This window comes from Hyperolius riggenbachi, chromosome 2 (genome assembly GCF_040937935.1).
Source record: "Hyperolius riggenbachi isolate aHypRig1 chromosome 2, aHypRig1.pri, whole genome shotgun sequence".
Lineage (NCBI taxonomy): Eukaryota > Metazoa > Chordata > Amphibia > Anura > Hyperoliidae > Hyperolius > Hyperolius riggenbachi.
Genome location: NC_090647.1, coordinates 438,949,643 through 438,973,832, shown reverse-complemented (window position 1 = coordinate 438,973,832; position 24,190 = coordinate 438,949,643). Strand labels below are relative to the sequence as shown.

The 24,190-nt window shown below is 42.3% G+C and overlaps 1 protein-coding gene across 3 annotated transcripts in view; it reads left to right on the top strand.

Annotated features, from left to right (window-relative positions):
* The window catches only part of PHKA2 (phosphorylase kinase regulatory subunit alpha 2), a 175,585-nt gene that overhangs the window by 98,924 nt on the left and 52,471 nt on the right, over positions 1 to 24,190 (top strand). For all 3 annotated transcript variants that reach the window (XM_068269976.1, XM_068269978.1, XM_068269977.1), the window contains exons 10-19: positions 1,313 to 1,366; positions 3,721 to 3,843; positions 7,840 to 7,935; positions 13,480 to 13,587; positions 13,667 to 13,745; positions 13,872 to 14,006; positions 15,960 to 16,069; positions 17,077 to 17,221; positions 17,463 to 17,541; positions 21,276 to 21,451. In XM_068269976.1, coding sequence (XP_068126077.1) covers positions 1,313 to 1,366; positions 3,721 to 3,843; positions 7,840 to 7,935; positions 13,480 to 13,587; positions 13,667 to 13,745; positions 13,872 to 14,006; positions 15,960 to 16,069; positions 17,077 to 17,221; positions 17,463 to 17,541; positions 21,276 to 21,451 — 1,105 coding nt within the window. The remainder of the gene's footprint in view (positions 1 to 1,312; positions 1,367 to 3,720; positions 3,844 to 7,839; positions 7,936 to 13,479; positions 13,588 to 13,666; positions 13,746 to 13,871; positions 14,007 to 15,959; positions 16,070 to 17,076; positions 17,222 to 17,462; positions 17,542 to 21,275; positions 21,452 to 24,190) is intronic.

Below are 24,190 nucleotides of genomic sequence, written 5' to 3'. Positions count from 1 at the left end.
TGCAGAATCAGTTGTACGTCTGCTCACATCCAAATAGTTGTATCTGATGAATGATCAGGATTTTTCACTTGTTTGAATTTTTTTTGTTTGATTCTATACAGACAAACAATTGATCAAAAGATCATTCAAGGTCAATGGAGAGAAATTTTGCTTTTAATTTAATAATCTAATCAATCACATTATCAAATTGATAATTCTATTGAACTATCAGATTGAAGTGAGTAAGGTAAAGCCAACTGTAGACAAAACCTGTAGTTACCTTAAAAAACCCTCCTCTTTTGTCCTTTCTCCATCCCTGCCAGTGTGCCTGTGTCCCTGTGACCTGTATGTAGTCTCATAATGTACATGCCTTTTCTGTCAGGTGTCCCAGTGGTGATGGAGAGCGGACACAGGAGGAGCGCGTCTGTGGACAGCTGAGTGTGAGCTCCAGAGATGGATTAAGATGTAATGGAGCCCTAGGCATGGTAGTAGATTTGGCGCCCCTTTGTGGTCCTTTTGGTAAGATTAAGTGCCTGGTGGATGATCCTGCTCCGGTGGCTCCACCACCCACACTTAGATGTGGGGAGTCCAACAGTCATCCTAAAATCTATTGATGCACACCAGACCGACGCTGTTCAAGCAAGGCCTTGCCGTCCGGGGCAGTCAGTAGTTTCAGTTTATTTCACCCAGAAATGGATTGCCATTATGATCGGGCAGCCATGTTGCGGCATTGATCTCTTGTCGATTTTCCCTGGCAGATTTGATCATTATAATTGACTTTTCTAGGGAAAATCAAAGTGTGTATGGGCATATTTAATTCTGCTATGTAAAGCAGAAGGGCTTAACCAGCCTGCTGTAAGGCTACAAATATGCACAAGAGTGTATGTCCGGCATGTGTGGGGGAGACTGGATGTGGTGACATCATCACTTCATAGCTCAGCAAACCTGTATATCTGAGACCTGTTCAGCAGCCCTGCAGTCCTCCTGTCTGACAAGCAGCCCCAGCACCACACACCGCACACAGAATTCTGTAGAATTGCATCAGGGTTAGGCCAGAAACCCACTAGGAGTGATTTCTAGTCACTACCGATTTAGAAAGCTCTTGCTAATGCAATGCTGTGGGGGATTTTTATAAAATCACATCGCTCAAGTGGGATCACATCCATAGCATTACATTAGCAAAAGATTTCAAATTGCAAAGCGCTCAGAAAAGCGCTCCTAGTGGGTTTCTAATACTGTTCCTGGAATCAGCTGTATTTACTTTTTGTTGTTTTAAAACGACACCATAAACAACTTCATGTTTTCATCAGAAATGTTTTGTTTTTTCTCCAAGGGAAGGTATGGCTGCTGTCGGTTTCTCCGCGATGGCTTTAAAACACCAAGAGAGGTACAGTAACTGAAAATGTGTATACAGAACAATCCCAGGTTCACAATACCATAAGGAATCGGGCCTGATTTAAATTTCCAATGACCCAGAGTGGGAATATCACAATTGACCCAGGAAACCTAGACTGGATGTTTTTAAATTGTCTGATATTAAGTTGTAATATATTTTAGGACTGGGTCATATTAGAACATAGTGGGGTTTGTAGAAATATTAGGAATTTACCAGTCAGCAAAAACTTGCTGTGGATGTGGCATGTGACTGCAGTCACACAACCACTAATTCACATATATCCAGCATCCTTGACTATGAACTGACATGACTCAGATGAGAATGTAAATTCGTAACAATGTGCTTAATAGAAATGGCCAATGTCAAGGGGCAGGAAGAGACTAGGGATGATCACAGATATACAAATTAGTCCGAGTTGATGCAACTTTAAGCAAATTTTTATGCAAATATATGCAGCTTAAAAATGGACCAATCAATTTAAAACTGCTTACATTTGCATAAAAATTTGCATCATTTCAGAATGATTTGCATTTAATTGATCATCCCTAGAGGAGACATAGTCAAGCGGCAGGAGGAGACATGATCTATGGTGGAAGAAGAGAGATTGGGGGTATGGAGATAGATCTGGTTGTCATGGGCATGAAAGTAGCATATTAAATACCTAAGATCTATATTGTAAAGTAATGACAACATTCATCCATGCATACAGTATCTGGAGACTTGGATTCCATTACTTATTGGTTAGTTTCTGTAAAAGTGCTTATGAGTCTCCATCTCTTCTCCTTTCCTAGTGCTTAACGTGAAACCACTTCGGCTGAGATTTCTCATCATTTAAGCTAGACACATTGTTAGGGTTACGAGCAAATATTATTTCAATTTGCTAGGCTTCTTTCTGCACATATAAACACACAGTGGCCCCACAGTAATCCTTGCAGAGACCTATAGACTGGGAAAGTCAAAGCTGCTGCCAATCACTTGGTGCAGATGTGGAAACTGTTAGTGTATTTTTTTATTTGGGGTCCGTTCTATAAATTCATAGTGGGGTGTAACATCAAATGAAAAGGAGTGTTTTAATAACATATATGCACAGCAATGGTAGATATTTATACAATTTTTTTAACAAATGTATTTTATTTTGCTACATGCACACTAGTACCCATCACCTCCATCTAAATGTAGTATGTCCCTTTTCCCAGTTTCCCCAGGACCTCAGTACTATTACAATATTTATTCCGTCATCTCCGTGGGGAAGTCCAATAGGGAATAATCTGCACACAAATTATTTACTGACACTAACAACCTCCTTTGTTATACCAGTTTGAGTGCTAGTTGTGTAATGTTGTCCAGTTTCTGGAGCTCTGCACATCCATGCAGATACATCATTCGGGTACAACCTCTGTATGAAAGCGCTGCCATGTCTCCCGCTGTACAATATTGCTTCTGTAGTGGCGGCAGACTGCCATCTTCCTATCCTTCGCATAAACCAAAGGACACAACTGGGTGTGGAAAGGGGTGTATCCTCTGCGGAGAAGGTGACCATCTACCTGCTGGAGGTGTGTCAGTTGCATGCTCCCATCCACAGCCATCTGGTCAGAAGCTGGAGGCATATCTGTTGCTGAATGCCATTAAAAGTAGGAGGAGGAAGATTGCTACCTGGTGGCGCTGTCATTGATGTGATTTTTTTTTTTTTTTTTTTTATTACCGAGCTCCCCTCTTAATCTGTACTATTATTCAGTGACGCTGGGGATGTCCTTACTGGTCTACGGGTCAGGCAGACTAGTGGATCACCTCAAGCAAACCAGCTTCAAAATTGCTTCCTCCTTGTGTGTTGGGCTAAGCTGTGACCACCACATTTTGCCTCATGGCATGTGTGCCTCTCCCACAATTTTGGCACCAGAAGCAATGTAAAGCTAAGCCTCCCACCCTCACACACTCAGGCTAATGCAAAACTCTGCTCTTCCATGACATATATAAGGAGCAAGAGTCTGTAGGAAAGACTGCTCCTACACCTATTCTTGTGCCTCTATATTAGCTGTAATACCAGCCAGGTACTTGTTGATTTGAGCACTGTGTTATAATCATGGTGAGCACAAAGTGAGTTGCTTCATGATAGCTCCTCATTGTTCCCACTCATACACTACTGACCTTTTAGTTGCTGAACTTCGGTGAGCATGGGAATGTTTAGAAGCCCAAACACACCATACAAAGTTTCTTGTACACAGTAGTCCTTTGTAAACACAGTTGATTTCAACATTTACTACTGAGATTAGATGCAAACGAAAAAGATAATGTTAGGAATATTTCAGTAATTGCTCAGTTATAATAATCATTTAATATTTTCTCAGGACCCGACCAGATTGCATTACGACTCTACAGAGCTGAAGCTGTTTGAGAATATAGAGTGCGAGTGGCCTCTGTTCTGGACATACTTTGTTATTGATGGGGTTTTTAATGGGGATCATGTTCAGGTAAGAAAAAATGGTTTTCTTTCCTAAATTATTTGCACACATTAGTTTTAACTCACAAAGGCTTGTTGCATATCGTAAAGCAGAAAATAACAACTAATTTTACCGAATATTTTGTGAAATCAAATGAAAAGATGGAGGAGCACTCATCTATAAAGAGGAACTGCCGTGTGCCCAAGCCTCAGATCCCAGCATCCATGGGGTCCATCAGAAACTGTTGCGCAAAAAGGCTGGCACCACACAAAAATAGAAGTATTAAAAAGATTAGCTCTTTATTTCAAATTGCCATTAAAATGACATAGTTGTCAAAAAAGTAGGCTTTGGTGGCGACAGCCCGCTGTTTCAAGCTGTTAAAGCTCTTTTTCAAGCCACTTAGCCTCTATACAAACATCAACTGACACCAGCTTATATAGTAGTACAGATCACAATCAGCTTGAAATTACAAGCACCAATCAGACTGCCTAGCCGCACAAGCGGACCAGATGGGAAACAGGTAAGTATATAAGAAAAGACATACCTCCTGGGATACATGTAACGGATAACCCACAGCGGCACAGTGCATGACAAACGACCGCCGAGCGGAACTGGTGGCCATGACATCAGGCGGAGGGAGGGGAAGTGCAATGAGCACCAATCACAGAGGGCGCAGGCCGCCCACCAATAGAATAGCACATAGAGCAGTGTTGGCCGGCACATGCAGCGCTCCGCGTAAACACACGGAGCGTCATTGCGCAACTCCTCCCTCCATTACCCCGACAACCTGTAAATAATAACAAGCCGAGAGCCGCAGACAGACAAATGCAATGCCAAGCTGTGCAGCTAAATACAGTGTGTGCAGACATATAGCGCCCACACAGCTGCCATAGAAAAAAATGACACCTTGTCATAAACTGCAGTTCCGGCTATAACTACAGTAAGTGCTCACCATACATCTGTGGTTCATCCAATCACAGTCCTAGGATGAACCTATGACAGAAATAAGAAAAATTAACTAGAGTGATATCCCCAAAGTGCTCATGCGAATAGACAGGCATGACAAATGCTAGTTACATACAAATAAATATAACAGCTATACCACCTAGATCAGGCATCTAAAAGCACAGCAGTACAGATGTAAACTACTGGTCCAAATCAAATGCAGAAACCTACGGTAAGTCATATTCTCGATCTAAACCCCCCTTGCCCATCACATTAAGCTTTTTAATCCACCATGCCTCACATTTGTACACATTTGAGCATAACGCTCCCGGTGATGGGGCGGGCGCACGTGGCCAGGCTACCCAACTGGCCCAGGAGAATGGGGCTGCTACAAGAGGATCCATGTGGCTTTGGATGGTGCAGAGGGAACGATCTGTGTGGAGGGGGCAAGAGAAAGCCCCAGGTAAGTATAAAACTTTTGCCTCCTTTCATCTCAGGTTTACTTTAAAATGGGAACTAATACATTAAATTGTCAGAATCTGTTCTGCTGGCCTTGATTCCCTGGACAGTTGGTTTCTTATGCAGGTTGCATAGTTCAGTCCAGGGAAAAGAGGCCTTTTTGTCAGTTTGCAAGGCTGACTGATTTGCATCTACTTATCTTGCAATCTGCTTGTCTGCTTCCTTTGAAGGTTTTCAGTATAAATGTCACTTCCTCCCAGAATTCCTTGCTCGTCATAAGTTTCTCTTTAGTGAGAGCTTCAGCCTCTTGTGAGAGCTGAGGCTCTCAGCCTCTTAGAGCCTCAGCCTCTTGGTATCTGGTTGCTAAAAATATTCTAGCGTAGTTAATTCTTGGGGAGTGCATTTTGCACTCCTAGTGCAGTCAGTTTTGTGTGTATTATTTGTACTGCCTACTCTTGTCTGTGTCTTGGAGTATAACCTTGGCAGCGGTTGCTACTGGTTACTCCTTCAGTCTGTTTTCTCTAAAAACTAACGCCTGCTGTTGTCTGCTATTAGGCAACCGATTAGCAAGTGTTCCCCCCTTGTCTGTATCTTGGAGTATAACCTTGGCAGAGGTTGCTACTGGTTACTCTTTCAGTCCGTTTTGTCTGGAACGAACGCTTGCTGTTGTCTGGTGTTAGGCAACCGATTAGCAAGCGTTCCCGCTATCTGTTTGTCTTTGTTTTCCGTGTTCATTTGTTAGTCAGGGTTGGTACGTTTTGTCACTGTTGCGCATAACGTGCGGTGACCGCGTTTAGTTAGTTCATTTTTTATTTTCCTTGGCGTTCAGATTGTAGTTATTTGCTGTGTCTTCCTTTACTCAATTCATGCTCTGTCTTTGCTCAGTCTTGTGTTGCTGATAGCAATCGCCTCTCTTGCGATTAGCTTTCTCTCTCTGCTCTGTTCTGTTGTGGTAAGTCTGCAGTCGCTGGTTGGCGACTAGATTGGTAGACGTTCATATAATCTGTCTCTGTTCTTGCTGTCTTTTGAGTTGCTACTGGTTTATATTACCCGGTGTTGCTTTATCGTGCAATTTCAATCTGGCATCTGTGGATGTACAAAGGACTTGTTCCTCTGTACTCCACAGCTCCACCTGCTGGTTCGAATTCCCCTCTACAAATATATACTGGTTACTTTGCTTCTGTGATTGTGGGGATTTCCATCTGCTTCAGCGCACTTGGTGTGCGCTGACTGTGGAAATCATCTCCAGATCATTACAGAAATAGATTACATGCAAAGCGAGATATTTCTTAAACTTTGATTATTATTTTCAAATTTTATCAGAAAATAAAAATGTAGCATTGTCCAGTAATGCCAGTAATGACATTGTCAGATACATTTGCCATACTATCCATAACATTAGATCAAGAGTGACAAGGCAAGATATTTCAAGCCATTATTTTTTATAATTTGTAGGATTCTGGCTTACAGCTTATGAAAATTCCAAATTTAAAATTTCAGACTATTAGAATATTGTAAAAATGTTCAATATTCTAGGCTCAGAGTGTCGGACTCTAATCAGCTAATTCATCCAAAACACCTGAAAAGGGTTCCTATTTCATATATTAGTTTCACCTTTTAAGTTGAATTAGGGCCCGTTTCCACTGCGTTGCCCGCATGCGGATTCGCACAGTCAGTACAAGTGGATGGGACTGTTTCCACTTGTGCGTTTCCCCGCACGTTTTTCTGTGCAGAAAAAATCTGCAGGGTAGGGCCCTCAGAATTCGCCTGCGTGTGGAATGCAGGCGAATCGCGCGCAATGTATTTAATAGGGAAATCGCATGCGTTTTCCCCATGCGTTTTTTGCCGCGATTTCGCATGCGATTTCGCATAGGTATTAATGTTAATTTACAAAGGCAGTGACATGGTTAAATTCGCATACAGCCTTACCTATGCGAAATCGCGGCAAAAAACGCATGCGGAATCGCACCCGCATGCGATTTGCCTGCGGTGATTCGCCGGCGATTCCGCAACGCTATAGTGGAAACGGGCCCTCACTGAAATAAATGGACCTTCGCACAATATTCAAATTTTTACGTTTTACCTGTAATTAAACAATTCAGAAAAATCATAACATATTTCACTATATTATGTAGTAGTTACAAATGGTTAATATGATACAAATGGTTTTGAGCTAATACAAATTTTATGTTAATTTTAGGCACCTTGCACTTAACTTGTCAGTATAATAATAATTAAAATTCTTTCAATAAAAGTATGTTGTCAATAAATATCTGATGTTTGATCAGGCATGGCGAAAAAATCATTTCTGAAGGAGGTTTGATCAATTAACCTGTAAATTATTTTAAAAGACATTAAAAAAAAGGAAACGTCATTCTGTTGGTTGGCTATAAATAAAAAAGGATTGATATTGGGTATTTATTCTTCATTCTCTGTCTATGGATAGGACTAGTTAGACTGGAGACCTTCTAGGTAGAAACATTTGCGTTTAACTATTTTATGAATAATTTAATTATTGTACTTTTAAGTTCTACAAAGCTTTGTCAAGAAATAAATAAACCAAATGTACTAACGTGACTGTATTTTTGTATAAGAGTATGCTTGATTCTTCTGTTATCACAGGTACAAGAATATAGAGAGGCTCTGGAAGGCATAATAATCCGGGGGAAGAATGGAATTCACCTTTTGCCCGAATTGTATGCAGTCCCACATGACAAGGTAATAACCTTACTGTAGGAGTAGAACAATGAGAAGTTGCACAATTCTTCATACAATTAACTGAGTGATGACAGGTGTATGGCTGAAAGTCAAAGGACATGCAGAAATTCTTTTCATTGGAGCAGGCATAAGCTGCATGTCCACCAGGTGGTGCCATCACTATATAATGTAAACCTACAGTATGTGAAGAGGTTTAGCAGGCACTTAGTAAGTCAGAGTCTGTGTTGTGACACTTCTGAAGTTAAATCACTATCCACCTATAGTTGTTTGACGTACTCTAGGCATACATATAATGACGTCGCTGGTGAGCTGGGCATAGTGTGGCCTTATTACGTCACCCTGCTGCCACTCTAATTCTCAGCGGTGTTAATTACTATTCCCTATCCGAGTCAATGCAACTTGGAGGGAGAAGTAATTTGGGGTCTGGCGATCACTTGAACTCAGAATTACGTGGGGCGCACACTACAGCATTAATGCTATACTGGCATCCAGCTTTGGCCCTAAGCACCGAAATGACCTGTTTTGTACTCTAGACCATGTGATAATAATCCTAACATTTGTATAGCGCTTTTCTCCTGTCGGACTCAAGAGCTGCAGCCACTGGGACGCACTTAAGAGGCCACCCTGCAGTGTTAGGAAGTCTTGCCCAAGGACTTCTTACTGAATAGGTATTGACCCTAGACAGGATTCAAACCCTGATCTCCCACGTCAAAGGAAGAGCCCTTAACCAGCACACTGTCCAACCAAAATGTACACTATCCAAGAAAGGGTTGACATTCAAAAGAAGACAGACATTTCTGGCCCTGTTCACCTATTTATTCCAATTCATCTCAATGATCACAAGCAGTACATTGTCATATTGTTTCAAACGCTCATTGCTGCAAAGTGCATGCTGTGCATAAAATGCATTTAGAAATACTTTATCAGTTAATTACAGGATTCTGAAGTGGGTTGGTGGCAGTGGGAGCATGGTCTGACAGCCGTTTCACAGTAACCTGCTATTTCTGAGGCCAGAGTGCCAATTGTTTGAGCTCTAGCTTGGCATAGCATACAGTAAGGAGCTATCTATAAAGCACCTTACAGCCTATTCCCCATTTGTATGTTTTCCGAATTTATAACAATAGCAGTCAGCTGAAAAGATTGCCATTTTTCAGGGTCAGTGTGTTATAACAGAACCATAGTGCCGATTAGCCATAGCTATAATATAGCAACCAAACATTATTGCCACTTTATAGGGGACCCATGGTTTTTTTTTGCCACTTTCAAAGCCAGTCACATTTTAAAGGATGAAGAGTACCTGTAAGTATTTGTCATTACTTTTTTTATTGCATTGTTGATTTTGCTCCTAGAAAGAAATGTAGTTAGAGAGCCCTTTTTGTTTTCGTACAGTTGCTTTGCTGCTTTATCTCCATCCAATTAGCTCTCTAAAGGAGCTCATTAACGGTACAATATTTTCCTCAAATGCGATCAATGGATTCGATTTTACGACCATATTGTACAGAAAACTATTCAGCATGTGGACAAAATGATGTGAAATGATTTTATCATCTATTGGAATAGATTTTCGATCAGAATGTTAGATTTTAGGATTGCATCTAAAGAGAGAAAGTGCCATAATCGGCCTCTTTTATGTGAACAATCGATAATTACCTTCTGATTACTTACGATCCCGCAAATCTAATCGAATGAACACATCTGGTGAAAATATTGTACTATAATCACTTCTATACAATTCGATCAGAAAAATAATCCTACATCAGATCAGACCTGTCAGAAAGGTTATCTCCAAGCCTTTCTGCTGCTTCTATATCCTGGCCGAATCCCATGAATCTTAATAGCAATCTTAATAGGCTGTTATGTTGGATGTCATGTTGCTGGGGAGTTAATTTGAGCATGGAAGTGTAGAACCAGTACATGGGCTTGCATTTTGGTTTTGTGGTCAGTAAGTACCTTTGCTTAGTGTAGTGTTCATATTTCTAGTCAGCACACTAAAGACAAGTGTAAACAAGCAGGGCCGGATTTGTACTTTCCAGTGCCTTAGGCCTGCTGTCACCCAGCCACGACCCCCCCCCCACCCTCCCCACGGAAAAAATATATTTTGGCCAACACTCTGACTAGCGATCATTGGTTTGAATGGGCTCATTTCAGTTGTGCTTCTCTGACCCCCAATCACAAACGAATTCCTGTAATTTGCGCTCCTGCCCAAATGTGCACAGCAGCTGATAGTGTTCTGGGCATGCATACTTGAGAAATGACGCTGATGTATGACCGGTACTTGTCAAGAATGCATGACACTGTACCGGCCTCGGTTGCTGGGCAGGAGCGAGAAATTACAGGGAGCGGAAGTGGCCAGAGCATGCGCTGCTTCTTTGTCCTTTGTGAGACTGGCTGCAGTCGGAGCCACAAACAGGTGGCAGGGCAGTGCAATGGAGAGAGAAGCCCATCCAAAGCAGAGAACAGGTAAGTAGCAAACATCCTGTCAAGACCAACTTTGGATGTTCTTTTTTAATTATAGTGGACCTGAAACTCAGAACTTCCTCTCTGCTCAAAAGATACGCAACAACATAACCTTTAAATAAAAACATTTCTTTGTTACAGCTGATACAATCCTGCAATAAATCTGCAGTGTGTCTACTTCCTGCTTTTATGGAAGCAGACATATTTTAACATATTGTGCTTTCAAATGAGCTTAGATGTTGTGGCAGTCAGGTGATACAGTGTAGAGATCAAATTACAACTTCTGATACAGAGGAGGGGGAATTAGACAGGCTCTCGAAATACATACATGGTACATTTTCTGTTTTTTTTTCTGTCCTGTGCAAGAGTTCAGCTCCAGTTTAAAGCATCTGAATGACATTTATTTATATTGCTGAAAAATCTATGCATCTCTTTTGAATGTTGAAAGTACATATGGTGGTGTGCTTCTAACATATTGACAGTATACGGGAACAAAGTCTGAATAAGGCTTATTAGCAGAAACTTAACTCTTTTCTTTTAAGCCAATAAATGGTATCACCCTGATTCAAAACTCTCTACTTTCGCTGATGGTCTAAGATGGTACAATGCTCTACTGCTACAGGAAAGTAGAAGAATACCAAACCATACACACTAGTATAGAGGTAGTAACAGTTCAGGTGCAGTGCTGCTCTGATACCCCTTTTCAAAATCCGGATTGAATTCGGATCCAGATACCCTAGATATCCGATCCGAATCAGATACCGAGTTTGAAATTTTGGAACCCGAAACGGGATATCTGAAATCAGTATCCCCAGATATCCCCCGGATTCGGATATCCGGGTAGAAAACCGGAAGTGGGTTTTTAAATTGCCTAATAAACGTTTTTTAGGGTTAAATGAGGCATGTAGCATCATGTTTTTTAAAAGAGACTCTGAGCAGTGCAGAAACATGGAAAGATGCATATCATTTTAAAGCCTCTCATTCTCCTCTTTCCAGTGATATATATTCCCGCCGCCCTACGCCTTTAAGGGTTTTGATATTTTCAGCAGAATAGAGCTGCTGACTTTAGGAAAAAGTCGCCCTGTGTAATACAATGTAACTATGGAAAGATGGATATCATTTTAAAGCTCTCTTTCCTCCTCTTTCTGACGACACAAAAACCGCGGCCCTCTGCCTTTTAGTTTCTCTATTTTCGCGATCAAAATCGTGGCAGTGGCAATTTCAATCGCGAAAATAGCAAAAAAGAAAAGGCGTAGGGGGCGGTTTATATATCATTGGTAAGAGAGAAAGAGAGCTTTAAAATAATATGCATCTTTCCATAGTTTCTGCACTGCTCGGAGTCCATTTAATGATGTGGGACTTAAAGGGAAGGTTCAGGGACTATAAAAAAAAATCCTCACCACTTACCTGGGGCTCCTCCAGCCCGTGTCAGGCAGGAGGTGCCCCTCCGGCACTGCTCCGCAGGCTCCCGGTGGTCTCCAGTGGCCGACCTGGCCAGGCCGGCGGCCAGGTCGGGCTCTGCGCTCCAATTTGCATTTCACAGCGGCGCGCTGACGTCATCTGACGTCCTCCGGGCTGTACTGCGCAGGTTCAGTAGTTCTGAGCCTGCGCAGTACAGCCCGGAGGACGTCCGATGACGTCAGCGCGCCGGCGTGAAGCACAATGGAGTGCAGGAAGAAGCCCGACCTGGTCGCTGGCTTGGCCAGGTCGGGTCGGCCCGGAGACCACCGGGAGCCTGCAGAGCGGCGCCGAGGGGCACCTCCTGCCTGCCACAGGCTGGAGGAAGCCCCAGGTAAGTGATGAGGATTTTTATTTTATTTTTTCATAGTCCCTGAACTTTCCCTTTAAAATCCCCCCCCTCAAAAAAATCTCTCTCTCTCTCTCTCTCTCTCCTCTCTCTCTCTCTCTCTCTCTCTCTCTCTCTCTCTCTTTCTCTCTCTCTCTCTCTCTCTCCTCTCTCTCTCTCTCTCTCTCTCTCTCTCTCTCTCTCTCTCTCTCTCTCTCTCTCTCTCTCTCTCTCTCTCTCTCTCTCTCTCTCTCTCTCTCTCTCTCTCTCTCTCTCTCTCTCTCTCTCTCTCTCTCTCTCTCTCTCTCTCTCTCTCTCTCTCTCATATGGGAAGTCCGAGTTTGCTCAGATAGTGCTATTCGGATTGATTTTAAAAAATATCCGAACTGTGGAAAAAGTTCATATTATCTGGGTAGTTCGGATACCCGAATATTGGATGAGCACCACTGCTCAGGTGTCCTTTAAAATGACAGTTTAGCAATGAAAGGGAAGAAAACAGCATTTTTATTCCTGCAGTTCTCATAGATGGTAGGAGCTGGAGGACAGAAAATGAGTCAGGAAAGAGTTAACTAAGGAAGAGAAGAAAGAGACCACTGCTAGCTAAGAAAAAGAGTCATAAATTAGGATTAGATAAATTAACAACTGCTGTGGCCAGTGTCAAAGCTGTAAAAGAAACTAGCAGAGCTTACTGGTTGTGAATGCCTGCAATAAAACTCAGTGGAACTTAGTTCTATCTGCTTTGTAATGTAAATCTCTGGTATTTCTCACATCGATCTGTATGTCCTTCATACAGAGGAATGGATTATCAGTGAAAGTTATGATTGATCCTGATTATTTTAACACAGAAAGTGAGAGAGAGAGATGCAGGGATTGGGGAACTCTGGAATTCAGCTATTCGTACAGAGCAGGGCGCTGCGGGACCAGAAGAGATGATTTACTTTGACATATGACCTCTTCTCTCTCCAACTCATGCCGCCCTTCTTATCTTATCTAATTTTATCACCCTAGGCCGTGGCCTTTCTGGCCTTCCCAGAAATCCGGCCCTGCAAACAAGGCTGTATTCTGCACCTGTATGCAAAAAGTGGCATTCGTCTGACCTGTTTCGTTCTCAAGAAAGCAAAATTGCATTATTGATCAGGGACTAATTTTTACTGTTTGAAACTTTGTAGATAATTGGACAAAACACAGCAAACCTCAGACTGCACTAACATTTCCATTCTATGTAGTTGGCATGTTGATTTTTTTGTTCCTTTGCTATACTGAATTTAATGAACACTTTTGATTATTGGTTGCCTTTTTAGATAGATGAAGAGTATCACAACCCCCACACGGTTGATCGAATTGCATTGGGGAAGTTGCCACATTTATGGGGACAGTCTCTGTATATTCTAGGATCCCTGCTTGCTGAGGTATTTCCATTTAAAACATATTTGAGGTGTTGAAAAATGTTTTGGCTCCTCTAAGGTCCTTGTGTTGCTTGTTTTGCAGGGATTTTTGGCTCCAGGAGAAATTGATCCCCTAAATAGAAGGTTTTCTACAGTTTTTAAGCCTGATGTTGTAGTGCAAGGTATTTGCCATAGTAAAAGAGAAAAATTGCATTTTTATGAAATACCCTATGGTCTAGCTTACGTTTCCACCACATGGTTTGCTTGTTAAAATTCATTTCAATTTTTCTCCTTTCTTTACTTTGTAGTTTCCGTTCTCGCTGAAACTAATGAAATTAGGGACATGCTAAAGAAACATGACCTTGATGTGCAGAGTTTCAGTGATGTCCGACCGTTCCGAGTGCAGCCTGCAAAGATCCTAAGTCATCTCTATGCTAAACTGGGTAAGTTCCAAAGAACCACTGAAAAATTTGTGGCCCTGTTCCAGTTGTCTCTAACCGATCCAGAAGAGCGTGATAATGTACATTCTAGCAGCATGAGACTGCATTCTCCCAGCATATAGGCCTTAGAGAGAGCATGGTCTCAGGAAGAAGCAGCACAGGCTCACATAAATGTTTATGATGTAGGATCATATTGGTCATTACTAAAGCGATGCTACTGTGAGACAAAAAGAGACAATATTGGTGGCAGGGAAGCAACCAATACAGATACTGTTGTTATAACCAAGCCAGTTGTTCATCTATCAGAAAGCATCTCCTTTAGGTCTAGCACACAGGCATGTACTAAACCTAAAACTCATATAATTGAAAAACAAGTGTTTTTCTACTTTTTTATTACCCGTACAGTTACCATATTTGCGTTTGTGCACACGTATTCTTGTCTGTTTACAAATTACAAGTTCACAAAGTACAGTTTATCTGCTCTGAAAGCTGCCATTGCATTTTACTGCATTGCTGCTGTATTTATATATTAACATCTAAAATCTAGTAGCGATCATTTCTCACCTCTCTCTGCTTCTTAGCTCAGTGTAGTTCAGTTTCAGCACGCTGCTGGCTGGATACTAATTGTAGCAACAGAGGAATGTAAACAGAAGATATTATCACCTCTTCAGATGTGGCCAGAAGAAGCAAGGAGCTTTCCACTGAAGAATATATGGGCCAGATTTATCAAAGCATTACTGACAGTTTTTCCTTCTTAAACTGTCCTTATCAGCAGGGGGAAGTCTTCTGCACATTTGTAAGAAGCTCCCCAATGCTTACTTAAAGAGACTCCGTAACAAAAATTGCATCCTGTTTTTTATCATCCTACAAGTTCCAAAAGCTATTCTAATGTGTTCTGGCTTACTGCAGCACTTTCTGCTATCACAGTCTCTGTAATAAATCAATGTATCTTTCCCTTGTCAGACTTGTCAGCCTGTGTTTGGAAGGCTGCCAAGCTCTTCAGTGTTGTGGTTCTGCTATGAATTCCCCCTTCCAGGCCCCTCTATGCACACTGCCTGTGTATTATTTAGATTAGAGCAGCTTCTCTCTTCTCTCTTATCTTTTACAAGCTGGATAAATCGTCCTCTGAGCTGGCTGGGCTTTCACATACTGAAGAATTACAGACAAGGGCAAAGCTGTTTGCAGGAGAAAAAAGAGCAGCCTGAAACTTCAGTGCATGAGAACTGCAGGGAGAAAGAAACACACAAATGATCTCTTGAGATTCAAAAGGAAGGCTGTATACAGCCTGCTTGTGTATGGTTGTATTTTCTATGTGTGGACATACAGTACATCAACCTACTTCCTGTTTTGGTGGCCATTTTGTTTGTTTATAAACAAACTTTTTAAAACTGTTTTTAACCACTTTTAATGCGGCGAGGAGCGGCGAAATTGTGACAGAGGGTAATAGGAGATGTCCCCTAACGCACTGGTATGTTTACTTTTGTGCGATTTTAACAATACAGATTCTCTTTAAGAGAAGGGAAATTGTTCTGAGTGTTTCCTTTAGATTAAGGACAGTGCAGAACTGTCCCTGAATAAGTGGCTAATACCACTTCTTAACCCCGCAGAGCAGGTTTACACTGACACCTCATAGCTTCCTATTTGATTTACTGCTATCTACCCACCTTCATTTGTTACTGAGGTGAACTCCCCTTCACCCTGGTGATGTTTATTTGTTTAAGAGAAGGAGGGGAATTGGAGACGAGCGTGTGGAGAATTGACTGGTTAGAGCATGTTAAAAGTGTGTCAAAGACAGAGCCGAGATCGGGATTATTTGAAAATGGAAGTTTAGGAGAGAAATTACAGCCTGGGCTGATCGTGTCCCAGATGCAGGGCCGGCCCTAGACTATTTGCCGCCTGAGGCAAAAAAAAAAATTCCTGCAGATGGTAATAACAGCATGTCATTCACATTCACAGGTATCAACAAAGCCATGAAACTGAGCGGTCGTCCTTACAGACACATTGGTGTCCTGGGAACATCTAAATTGTATACAATTAGGAATCAGATCTTTGCCTTCACCCCCCAGGTTGGTACAGCATAAGCAAAACACGGTTATAAACCTGCTATTCATATTATATGTTTAAGCCTGAGTGCAGTATAAGAAAATCCATCTCCAGGTTACCTTCAGTAAAAAGTTATCTTCCACAGTAATTTACATAGTTGTCATTGTCTTATTTTCACATTGTAGTCTAATGCTAGATACACACCATACAATTTTCTTGCAGATTTACCTGCCAGACGGATTATTTCCAACATGTCCAATCTGAATTTCGATAAATTTTTTGATTTTCCGATCGTTTTTTAAATAGTTTTTTTGATCTTTTTTATCAATTCTCATAGAACTGAACAAAAATCAATTGAGAAAAATGATCGAAAAAACGGTTAAAAATGGTCAGAAAATCGATTGAAATACGGACATGTTGGAAATAGTTGACCTGGCAGGTAAATCTGCCAGAAAATTGTATGGTGTGTGTACCTAGCATAAGGCCAAATTTTTTGGCGGGACCAATTAAGCTGTCTGTGTATTTTTGGGATGTGTGGGGAAACTAGAATACCCAGCAGAAACCCACTCAAACTTGGGGAGAGCATACAAACTCCATTCAGAGATTATCCCGGCTTAGACTAGCGCTGCAAGGTGAAAGTGTTCTCCACTACTTCACCATGCCAACCATATCCTCAAATCCTTTTGTTACGATGATGTTGGGCATTGTAACCATGGTGATATTGTAGATTGGGTAGCCAGCCTATTTGAGCCACTTCCTCCCAGCTACGTGTGCCAATACGAAGAGCGAATGCGCAGGAACATAAAGTGACCTCAGAATTGTAGGGATGGAAGGAATCAATGGGGAAAGTATATTTAACTCCACCCATTTTCCATTAATTTAATGTGCATTATTTCTACATTGCTTGTAGGCCATACAACTAGCTCGTTCTGTTAGAGAAGTAGTCACCTCAAATCTTGTGGCTAAGATTTTTTTCAGTTTCATATTCATTAAAATTGTGGTTATTATGAGCCTTCCTTTCCTGTTGCAGTTTACAGACCAGCACCACTTCTACCTGGCTCTGGACAGCAGAATGATTGTGGAGATGCTCAGGAATGAGCTGGCCTACCTTACCTCTTGCTGGAGAATGACTGGCAGACCCACTCTGACTTTTCCCATCACTCACTTCATGCTCAGTAAGTCCATCTTTCTTTGCACTCTGCTAAAAATTGCTCATCCAAACTGGCGTTAGACTGTACTGTGTACAAACCTCAATTGCTAAAGTTAACATCAGAAATGTTTGGTGATCTTCTTTTCCTAAGATTTGCTTTGTGAGGGAAAGCTCGTATGGTTTTCTGTGTACAATTTGTTCAGACCTGTTAGTTTTAATGTGACCTTGTTATTCAGTCAAGTAACTTTAACCTTTTTGTACTTCAGATGAGGATGGCTCTGACATAGACCCTTATATTCTTTCAACCATAAGAAAACTTGATGATGGATATTCTGGAGGAGCAAGGTATGTAGTCTACATTCAGTGAGCGCTTTTATTAGCATGACAGTTGGTCATATCTGTCAGTCAAGCAGTGCTCTCTTCAAACTTCCAGTCATGTGCAGGCCATTTTATTAAAACAGGAACTTTTTTGCACAAACTGCACTTCTTATTCAATAAATGCGCTCCACAAGTAACTAATGAAAACTGTCAGGTGGGTTCAGATCTTGTCTCTTCCTGCTCAGTAAGCCAGTCCCTATTCAGCAAGGAGTCCTTGGGCAAGACTCCCTAACACTGCTACTGTCTGAGCGTGCTCTAGTGGTTGCAGCTCTGGCGCTTTGAGTCTGCCAGGAGAAAAGCGCAATATAAATGTTTTGTTTTGTCCTGTCTGTCCCTACACTTCATTCAATCAAAAAGAAGAGTAAACGCACACGTCAGCCAGTTGTGTAAGTCTGGAGTGATGCTACCACATGTTCAGTCAATAGCTTGCACCATAATGAAGATAAAGGAGGTAGCGCACATCTGCAATAGAAAAAAAACCAACAATTATTTCTATCCTTGTTCAAATACATGGTGAGTAAAACAACCTATTCAAATGGAGTAGAGTGGACAGAACAGTGCAGGTTCCACAGCTGTTTTGCACTGCATGCTGAACAAATACTTGTTCTGAGTGTGTTTTGTTCAGGCTTATTGGTTATATGCATATTATGTGAAATATAACATAATTTGCAGTGCACAGTTTTGTGCCTTAAAACATAAACAGTCTTTTCATGATAACTTTTTATTACCTGTGCTGACTGGGTTACACAGCTGTCTTACTGGCCTAATAGAACAGTAAGCCTGTGAGCCTCCTTATCCTAACACATCATCACTTGAGGGTAGTCAAGGAGCTGCTGGGAAGGAGAACCAGCAGCTTTACAACCCTTCACAACCCTTCCTCTTCCCTTTGCAGCTGAGAGATGAACCTTTTGTATCTTGCATTGCAGCTACAACCGCAGTGCATACCACACAAGCGATGATTCTGGACATGTGCTGTGCAGTATGCATTGCGCTGATATGAAATACAGAGCTGACCCTGGCTCAGCATGTAAGATTACTGTGGGGGACCTTGAGGTGCTTTGCTTTTATATGGGCAGCATAGCTAACGTTGAAGGGTAACAATTTAATGATTATAATTTAATGCTATAATGTAAATATTTTTGACTGTGGTTTTAAGGGAACCTAAAGTCAATGTAAGTTGGGCAGTTTAATTTACCTGGGGCTTCTTCCAGCCTCCTGTAGTCTTCCTGGTCCCTTGCTGTTGTTCTGCTGTCCCATTCAGCTGCTGTGTTCCTCTGAAATGGGCCAGTCACAGGCTACTGTATATGCGCGGCTCCAGGTATAGGCCTCAGCGATCGTGCTCCAAGCTATGGCATGCAGCTTTCAGAAGAGCACAGCTGCTCATTGGAGCACAGCGGAAAGACAGTGAGTGACCAGGAGGACTGCAGGGGGATGGAAGAAGCCTCCGGGTAAGTTAAACTGCCCACATTACATTCCCTTTGGGTTCCCTTACAGTATTTAAATGTATTCTAGTTATTTTTTTCAAGGATGGGGGGGGGGGGGGGGGAAGAATTTCACCCTAGTGCTCCTAAGCCGTTTAATCTAGGAGTCATTTCTCTGTTAGCGGATTGAATTGTAACAATTCATCTTCGCCTATTTCTTGCAATCTTCAAGTCTACCTCGTCAGAAGTAAAGTGCACATAGTTTTCTGCTGTAATGTCAATTTGTTTTCCTACTTTGGGCGTCACTTAGTCACACTGTTTATCTGCCCACCATCTGAAAATATAGAGGAGCGGAAATAAGCTGTAGTACCATGCACCGTATGACCACTTCTGAGTGAGTGACTAGACCAAAGCAACTGTTCAGGTATTTCCTTGCCTTTGTTTAGTCCAGTCTGAACAAGAAAAGATGGTTTCTGGTTTGCTGATATGGATTGAAAAGAAAGCAGAAAAATGTATTCAATAGTTGGCAGTTTTGTGCTGATTTTTGGAAAATATTTTATTTTACATTTTGGAAAACCCCTTTCAAAGTTTTCCAAAACGTAAAATTTGCTGTTTTTTGTAAAATAAAATATTTTCTAAAAATTAGCACAAATCTGCCAACTACTGTGCACATTTATTTGCTTTCTTTTCAAAATGACAAAGACCATAGGAAAACTCAGGTATTTTAACCAGCTGAGCGGTCTGGACGAGCTCAGCTCGTCCAACACCGCCAGCGGCTGCCGCTCAGGCCCTGCTGGGCCGATTTTAATGAAATAAAAAGCAGCACACGCAGCCGGCACTTTGCCAGCCGCGTGTGCTGCCTGATCGCCGCCGCTCTGCGGCGATTCGCCGCGAGCAGCGGCGAAAGAGGGTCCCCCCAGCCGCCTGAGCCCAGCGTAGCCGGAACAAAAAGTTCCGGCCAGCGCTAAGGGCTGGATCGGAGGCGGCTGACGTCACGACGTCGGCTGACGTCGATGACGTCACTCCGCTCGTCGCTATGGCGACGATATAAGCAAAACAAGGAAGGCCGCTCATTGCGGCCTTCCTTGTTTATTCTGGGCGCCGGAGGCGATCGGAAGATTGCCTCCGGAGCGCCCTCTAGTGGGCTTTCATGCAGCCAACTTTCAGTTGGCTGCATGAAATAGTTTTTTTTTTATTTAAAAAAAACCCTCCCGCAGCCACCCTGGCGATTTAATCAGAACGCCAGGGTGGTTAAAGTGGAGCCGTCAGCCATACTACTTCAGAAAAAAACCCCCACATATATAAGTAGATAAATACTTGCTCTACTTACATAACATATGTATTGCACTGTCCACATTTTGAATTTAGTGATTTTACTATAGTTAAAAAAGAGAAAATCGTTCTTAGGATTTTCCATTTTTTCTGTCTATCTTGAAGCCAATCCTAAGATAAATTCCTCCCTTGCTCTGTCTGTGTATCACTGCCTGCCCCCCTCCCAGTCTTCAGTCCCTCCCACCCAGGTCTGGAGTAGAAAGTGCATTGAAAAATATTGGCCAATCAAAGAGGAACAGGGGTGTGGGAGGGAAAAACAGGAGGGAAAGGGACTTCAGCTGATCAGACTGCATTAGTTAAATCTGAGGGGAAAGTAAAGAAGAAAAAAAGAAAACCCAGCATGCCCTGCAACTTCCTTTGTGCGGCAGATGTACCAAATTAGAGCCAGGAAAACTGGGGAATGATGTTTTATGGAGAAGAACAATAAGAGAGATTTTTAACTTTTGGATTGCCTAGTTAGCATCCTTATTACTTGGTTACCAGATAAAAATAAAGAATTGTTTTGATTTTATGACCGACAGTTGTCTTTAAGGCCATTTCTCTCCCCGAGAAAACTTTTCTCACCTCCTTTCCCTGGGATGTTCATGGAGATTTGTGGCTTTAATATAAAAATTGGTGGTCCCAGGACAAAAAAGGAGAGACAACAATAAAGAACAGTTAAGGAGTTTTCCCACTCCACAAATTTTTTTTTTTTTGTTTCTTGGTGTCTTTATCACTATTGTGGCCATTTTTCCACTTCCTGTCTGAACAGGAAGTGATGAAACTTCTCACAGACAGCAGTAAAAATCCAAAAGAAACTTACTATCTAAAACTAATATGTTTCCTATAATTGACTTAAACGTTTGACCAAACACTTTCTCTACCTTGTCCAACATGATGTCCCTGAACTGTGAACTAAGCACATAAAGGCATATTCTATAATATTCTCTTCCTTTATTTATCTTTCAGAGTAAAGCTGGGCAATTTGTCGGATTTCCTCACTACCTCCTTCTTCACTCACCTGAGTTTCCTGGACACTGACAGTGATGAAAAACTTTTTGATGAGATTAGTGAAGGGCAGTACAGTTCAGAAAATGAGTATGAATATGAGCTGGTGGAATTTCAGACAGACCGTGACGACAATGGTAGGATATCCACCACTACGGAAGATGATGGCACTTTATCAATAAAAAAATAATTTTATGACCTGTATCAGAGGAATATGGGAGAGACTGGTTTAATAAACAAAAGTTTACCCATGATCGGTAAATTATGGCAACTGCACAATTATTGAACAAAAAAAGGCAGCTTGGGAATTCACAAAAAATTCCTGATCATCACTATGCTGCCCATGGCTGCTACAGGGCTTGCTTGCTAAATTGCAGGCAAGGCTGATGCAAATCATATTTATTAATAAACATAAAACAGTGCTCAGTTGGGCACAAATTCTGTAAAGTGACACCAAGCGTCTAGTGGTGGTGTTTGGACTGATGACACCCGCTATCCCAGGTGGATCGCTACAGTCAGATACGTGTAATATCTTCAATCCATGCAAACAGGTGTAGTAGTAGCACTCAATATCTTGTCCATGCATGTAAACATTTAATTCTATGAGAGCCCCCCCTTTTCATATAGCGACTTACCAAATGGTGCGTCCAGCCGGGCCCGTATGCGCCTCTGAGTCGCTATATGAAGAGGGGGGAATTTCATAAAATTAAATGTTTACATGCATGGACAAGATATTGAGTGCTACTACCGTACTACACTTTTTTGCATAAATCATATTTATTGCATGCAGAGAAGGTTTATAGACATGACACACACACTTGTTGAGAACTCATCCCCATCCCTGCTGCCTAGAGTGGCTAATTTAATAGTATAATATAAGTTTAATGGTATGTGGTCAATGACCTCCCCTTAGTTAAAGCATAAGGCAAATGCTCCTTTCTCCCCCTCCTTGACCTTTCGGCAGCTTTTGACACAGTGGACCATTCCCTACTCCTCCAGTCCCTCCAGTCCATGGGCATTTATGACCTCGTTCTGGCCTGGTTCTCATCCTACCTCTCCAACTGCACCGTCATGACCTCTTTCAATGAGTCCTCTTCTACCCCCAACTACCTCTCGGTAGGAATACCCCAAGGCTCAGGCAAGGTTATCTCCTCCATGGGTTTTAACTATCATCTGTATGCAGATGACACCCAGATCTACCTTCACACCCCTGACCTATCCACTACTACCATGGACAAGGTCTCTTCCTGCCTATCGGCCATCTCCTCCTGGATGTCCGCTAGGTTCCTGAAACTAAATCTGGACAAAACGGAATTTGTGATCTTCTCACCCCGGCCATCCCTGATGCTCCAAGATGTGAATGTCACTGTTAACCACACTACCATTCGCCCTACCTCTCAAGCACGCTGTCTGGGTGTCACCCTGGACTCCGCACTCTCCTTCACCCCCCCCCCCCCCCCACACACACACACACACACACTCAATACCTCACAAAGGCCTGAAACTTTCACCTCTGTAACATCTGCAAGATCCGCCCTTTCCTGACTTCTGCCACCACCAAACTCCTCAACCATGCCCTCATAATTTCCTGCCTTGACTACTGCAACGCCCTTCTGACTGGTCTCCCAATGACCCAAATTGCCCCGCTGCAGTCTGTCATGAATGCGGTAGCCAGAATTATCCACTCCTCCCATCGCTCCACCACGACGGCTCCCCTCTGTGAATCTCTCCACTGGCTTCCTATCCAGTCCAGAATCAGATTCGATACTGTGTCTGGCCTACAAACCTGTCCACAAAACCTGCCCAACCTACATTTCCAATCTTACCCAGAGGTACACACCTAGCCACTCACTCTGCTCCTCTAATGAACTTCACCTGACTGCCCCCCACATCACCCAATCCCATGCACGCCTCCAGGACTTCTCACGAGCTGCTCCAACACTATGAAATTCCCTACCTCCCCACATTAGGGTTTCCCCCAACCTCTACATCTTCAAGAAGGCCCTCAAAACTCACCTTTTCACTCTGGCTTACAACCACCACCACCCCATCTAAACCCACAGCTGAACTCTGGTCCCCTACCTTTCGTGTCTCTACATCTCGTCTAGATTGTAAGCCTTCGGGCAGGGTCCTCCTCCTTATGTCTCCTACCTGTTCAGGCACCTCCATTACTGTACGCCCACCCTATGGAAATGAGTCACTTATTGATTGCTGACTGAGCTTGAGAGCACATCGCTCTCCTTTTTTTGTCTTTCATATATGATGTGATTGCAATGTAATTTCTCTGATGCACTTGACACCCTAGCACTTAGCACTTTTCCCTGACGACGGCTCCAATTAAGGAGTTGAAACATGTTGGATTGGTAGTGGTGGGGGGGTTAAGTCTCAAGAGAGCTAAAGCAATCTAGTCGAGGGTTAGGATTTTGATCGATTTAGATCTGCCTGGATGGCAGAATCATACGATCATAAAATAAGACGTTATGTTACTAATGTTTACTATGACTAAATCTTTTATGAAACTAAATTTAAAAGTTGCGTTTTATACTGTATGTATATACAGTATCAAAAGGATCAATTGTCATTGTGAATGAACTCTTGAGTGAACTCGACTTGCCTAATCCCCATGCTCCCATCCAGTGACTGAGGCCCTGTTTACACTTAATCAGTTGCTTTCAGTTATAACTGAAAGGACAACTGATTTTCAAAGTAATGCTCATGCTTTCCTGTGGCACCTTTCACACTTGACACGTTTTAAAGAGAATCTGTAACGTCAAAACGTCCCCTGGGGGGTACTCACCTCGGGTGGGGGAAGCCTCAGGATCCTAATGAGGCTTCCCACGCCGTTCTCTGTTCCTCAGGGGTCTCGCTGCAGCCCT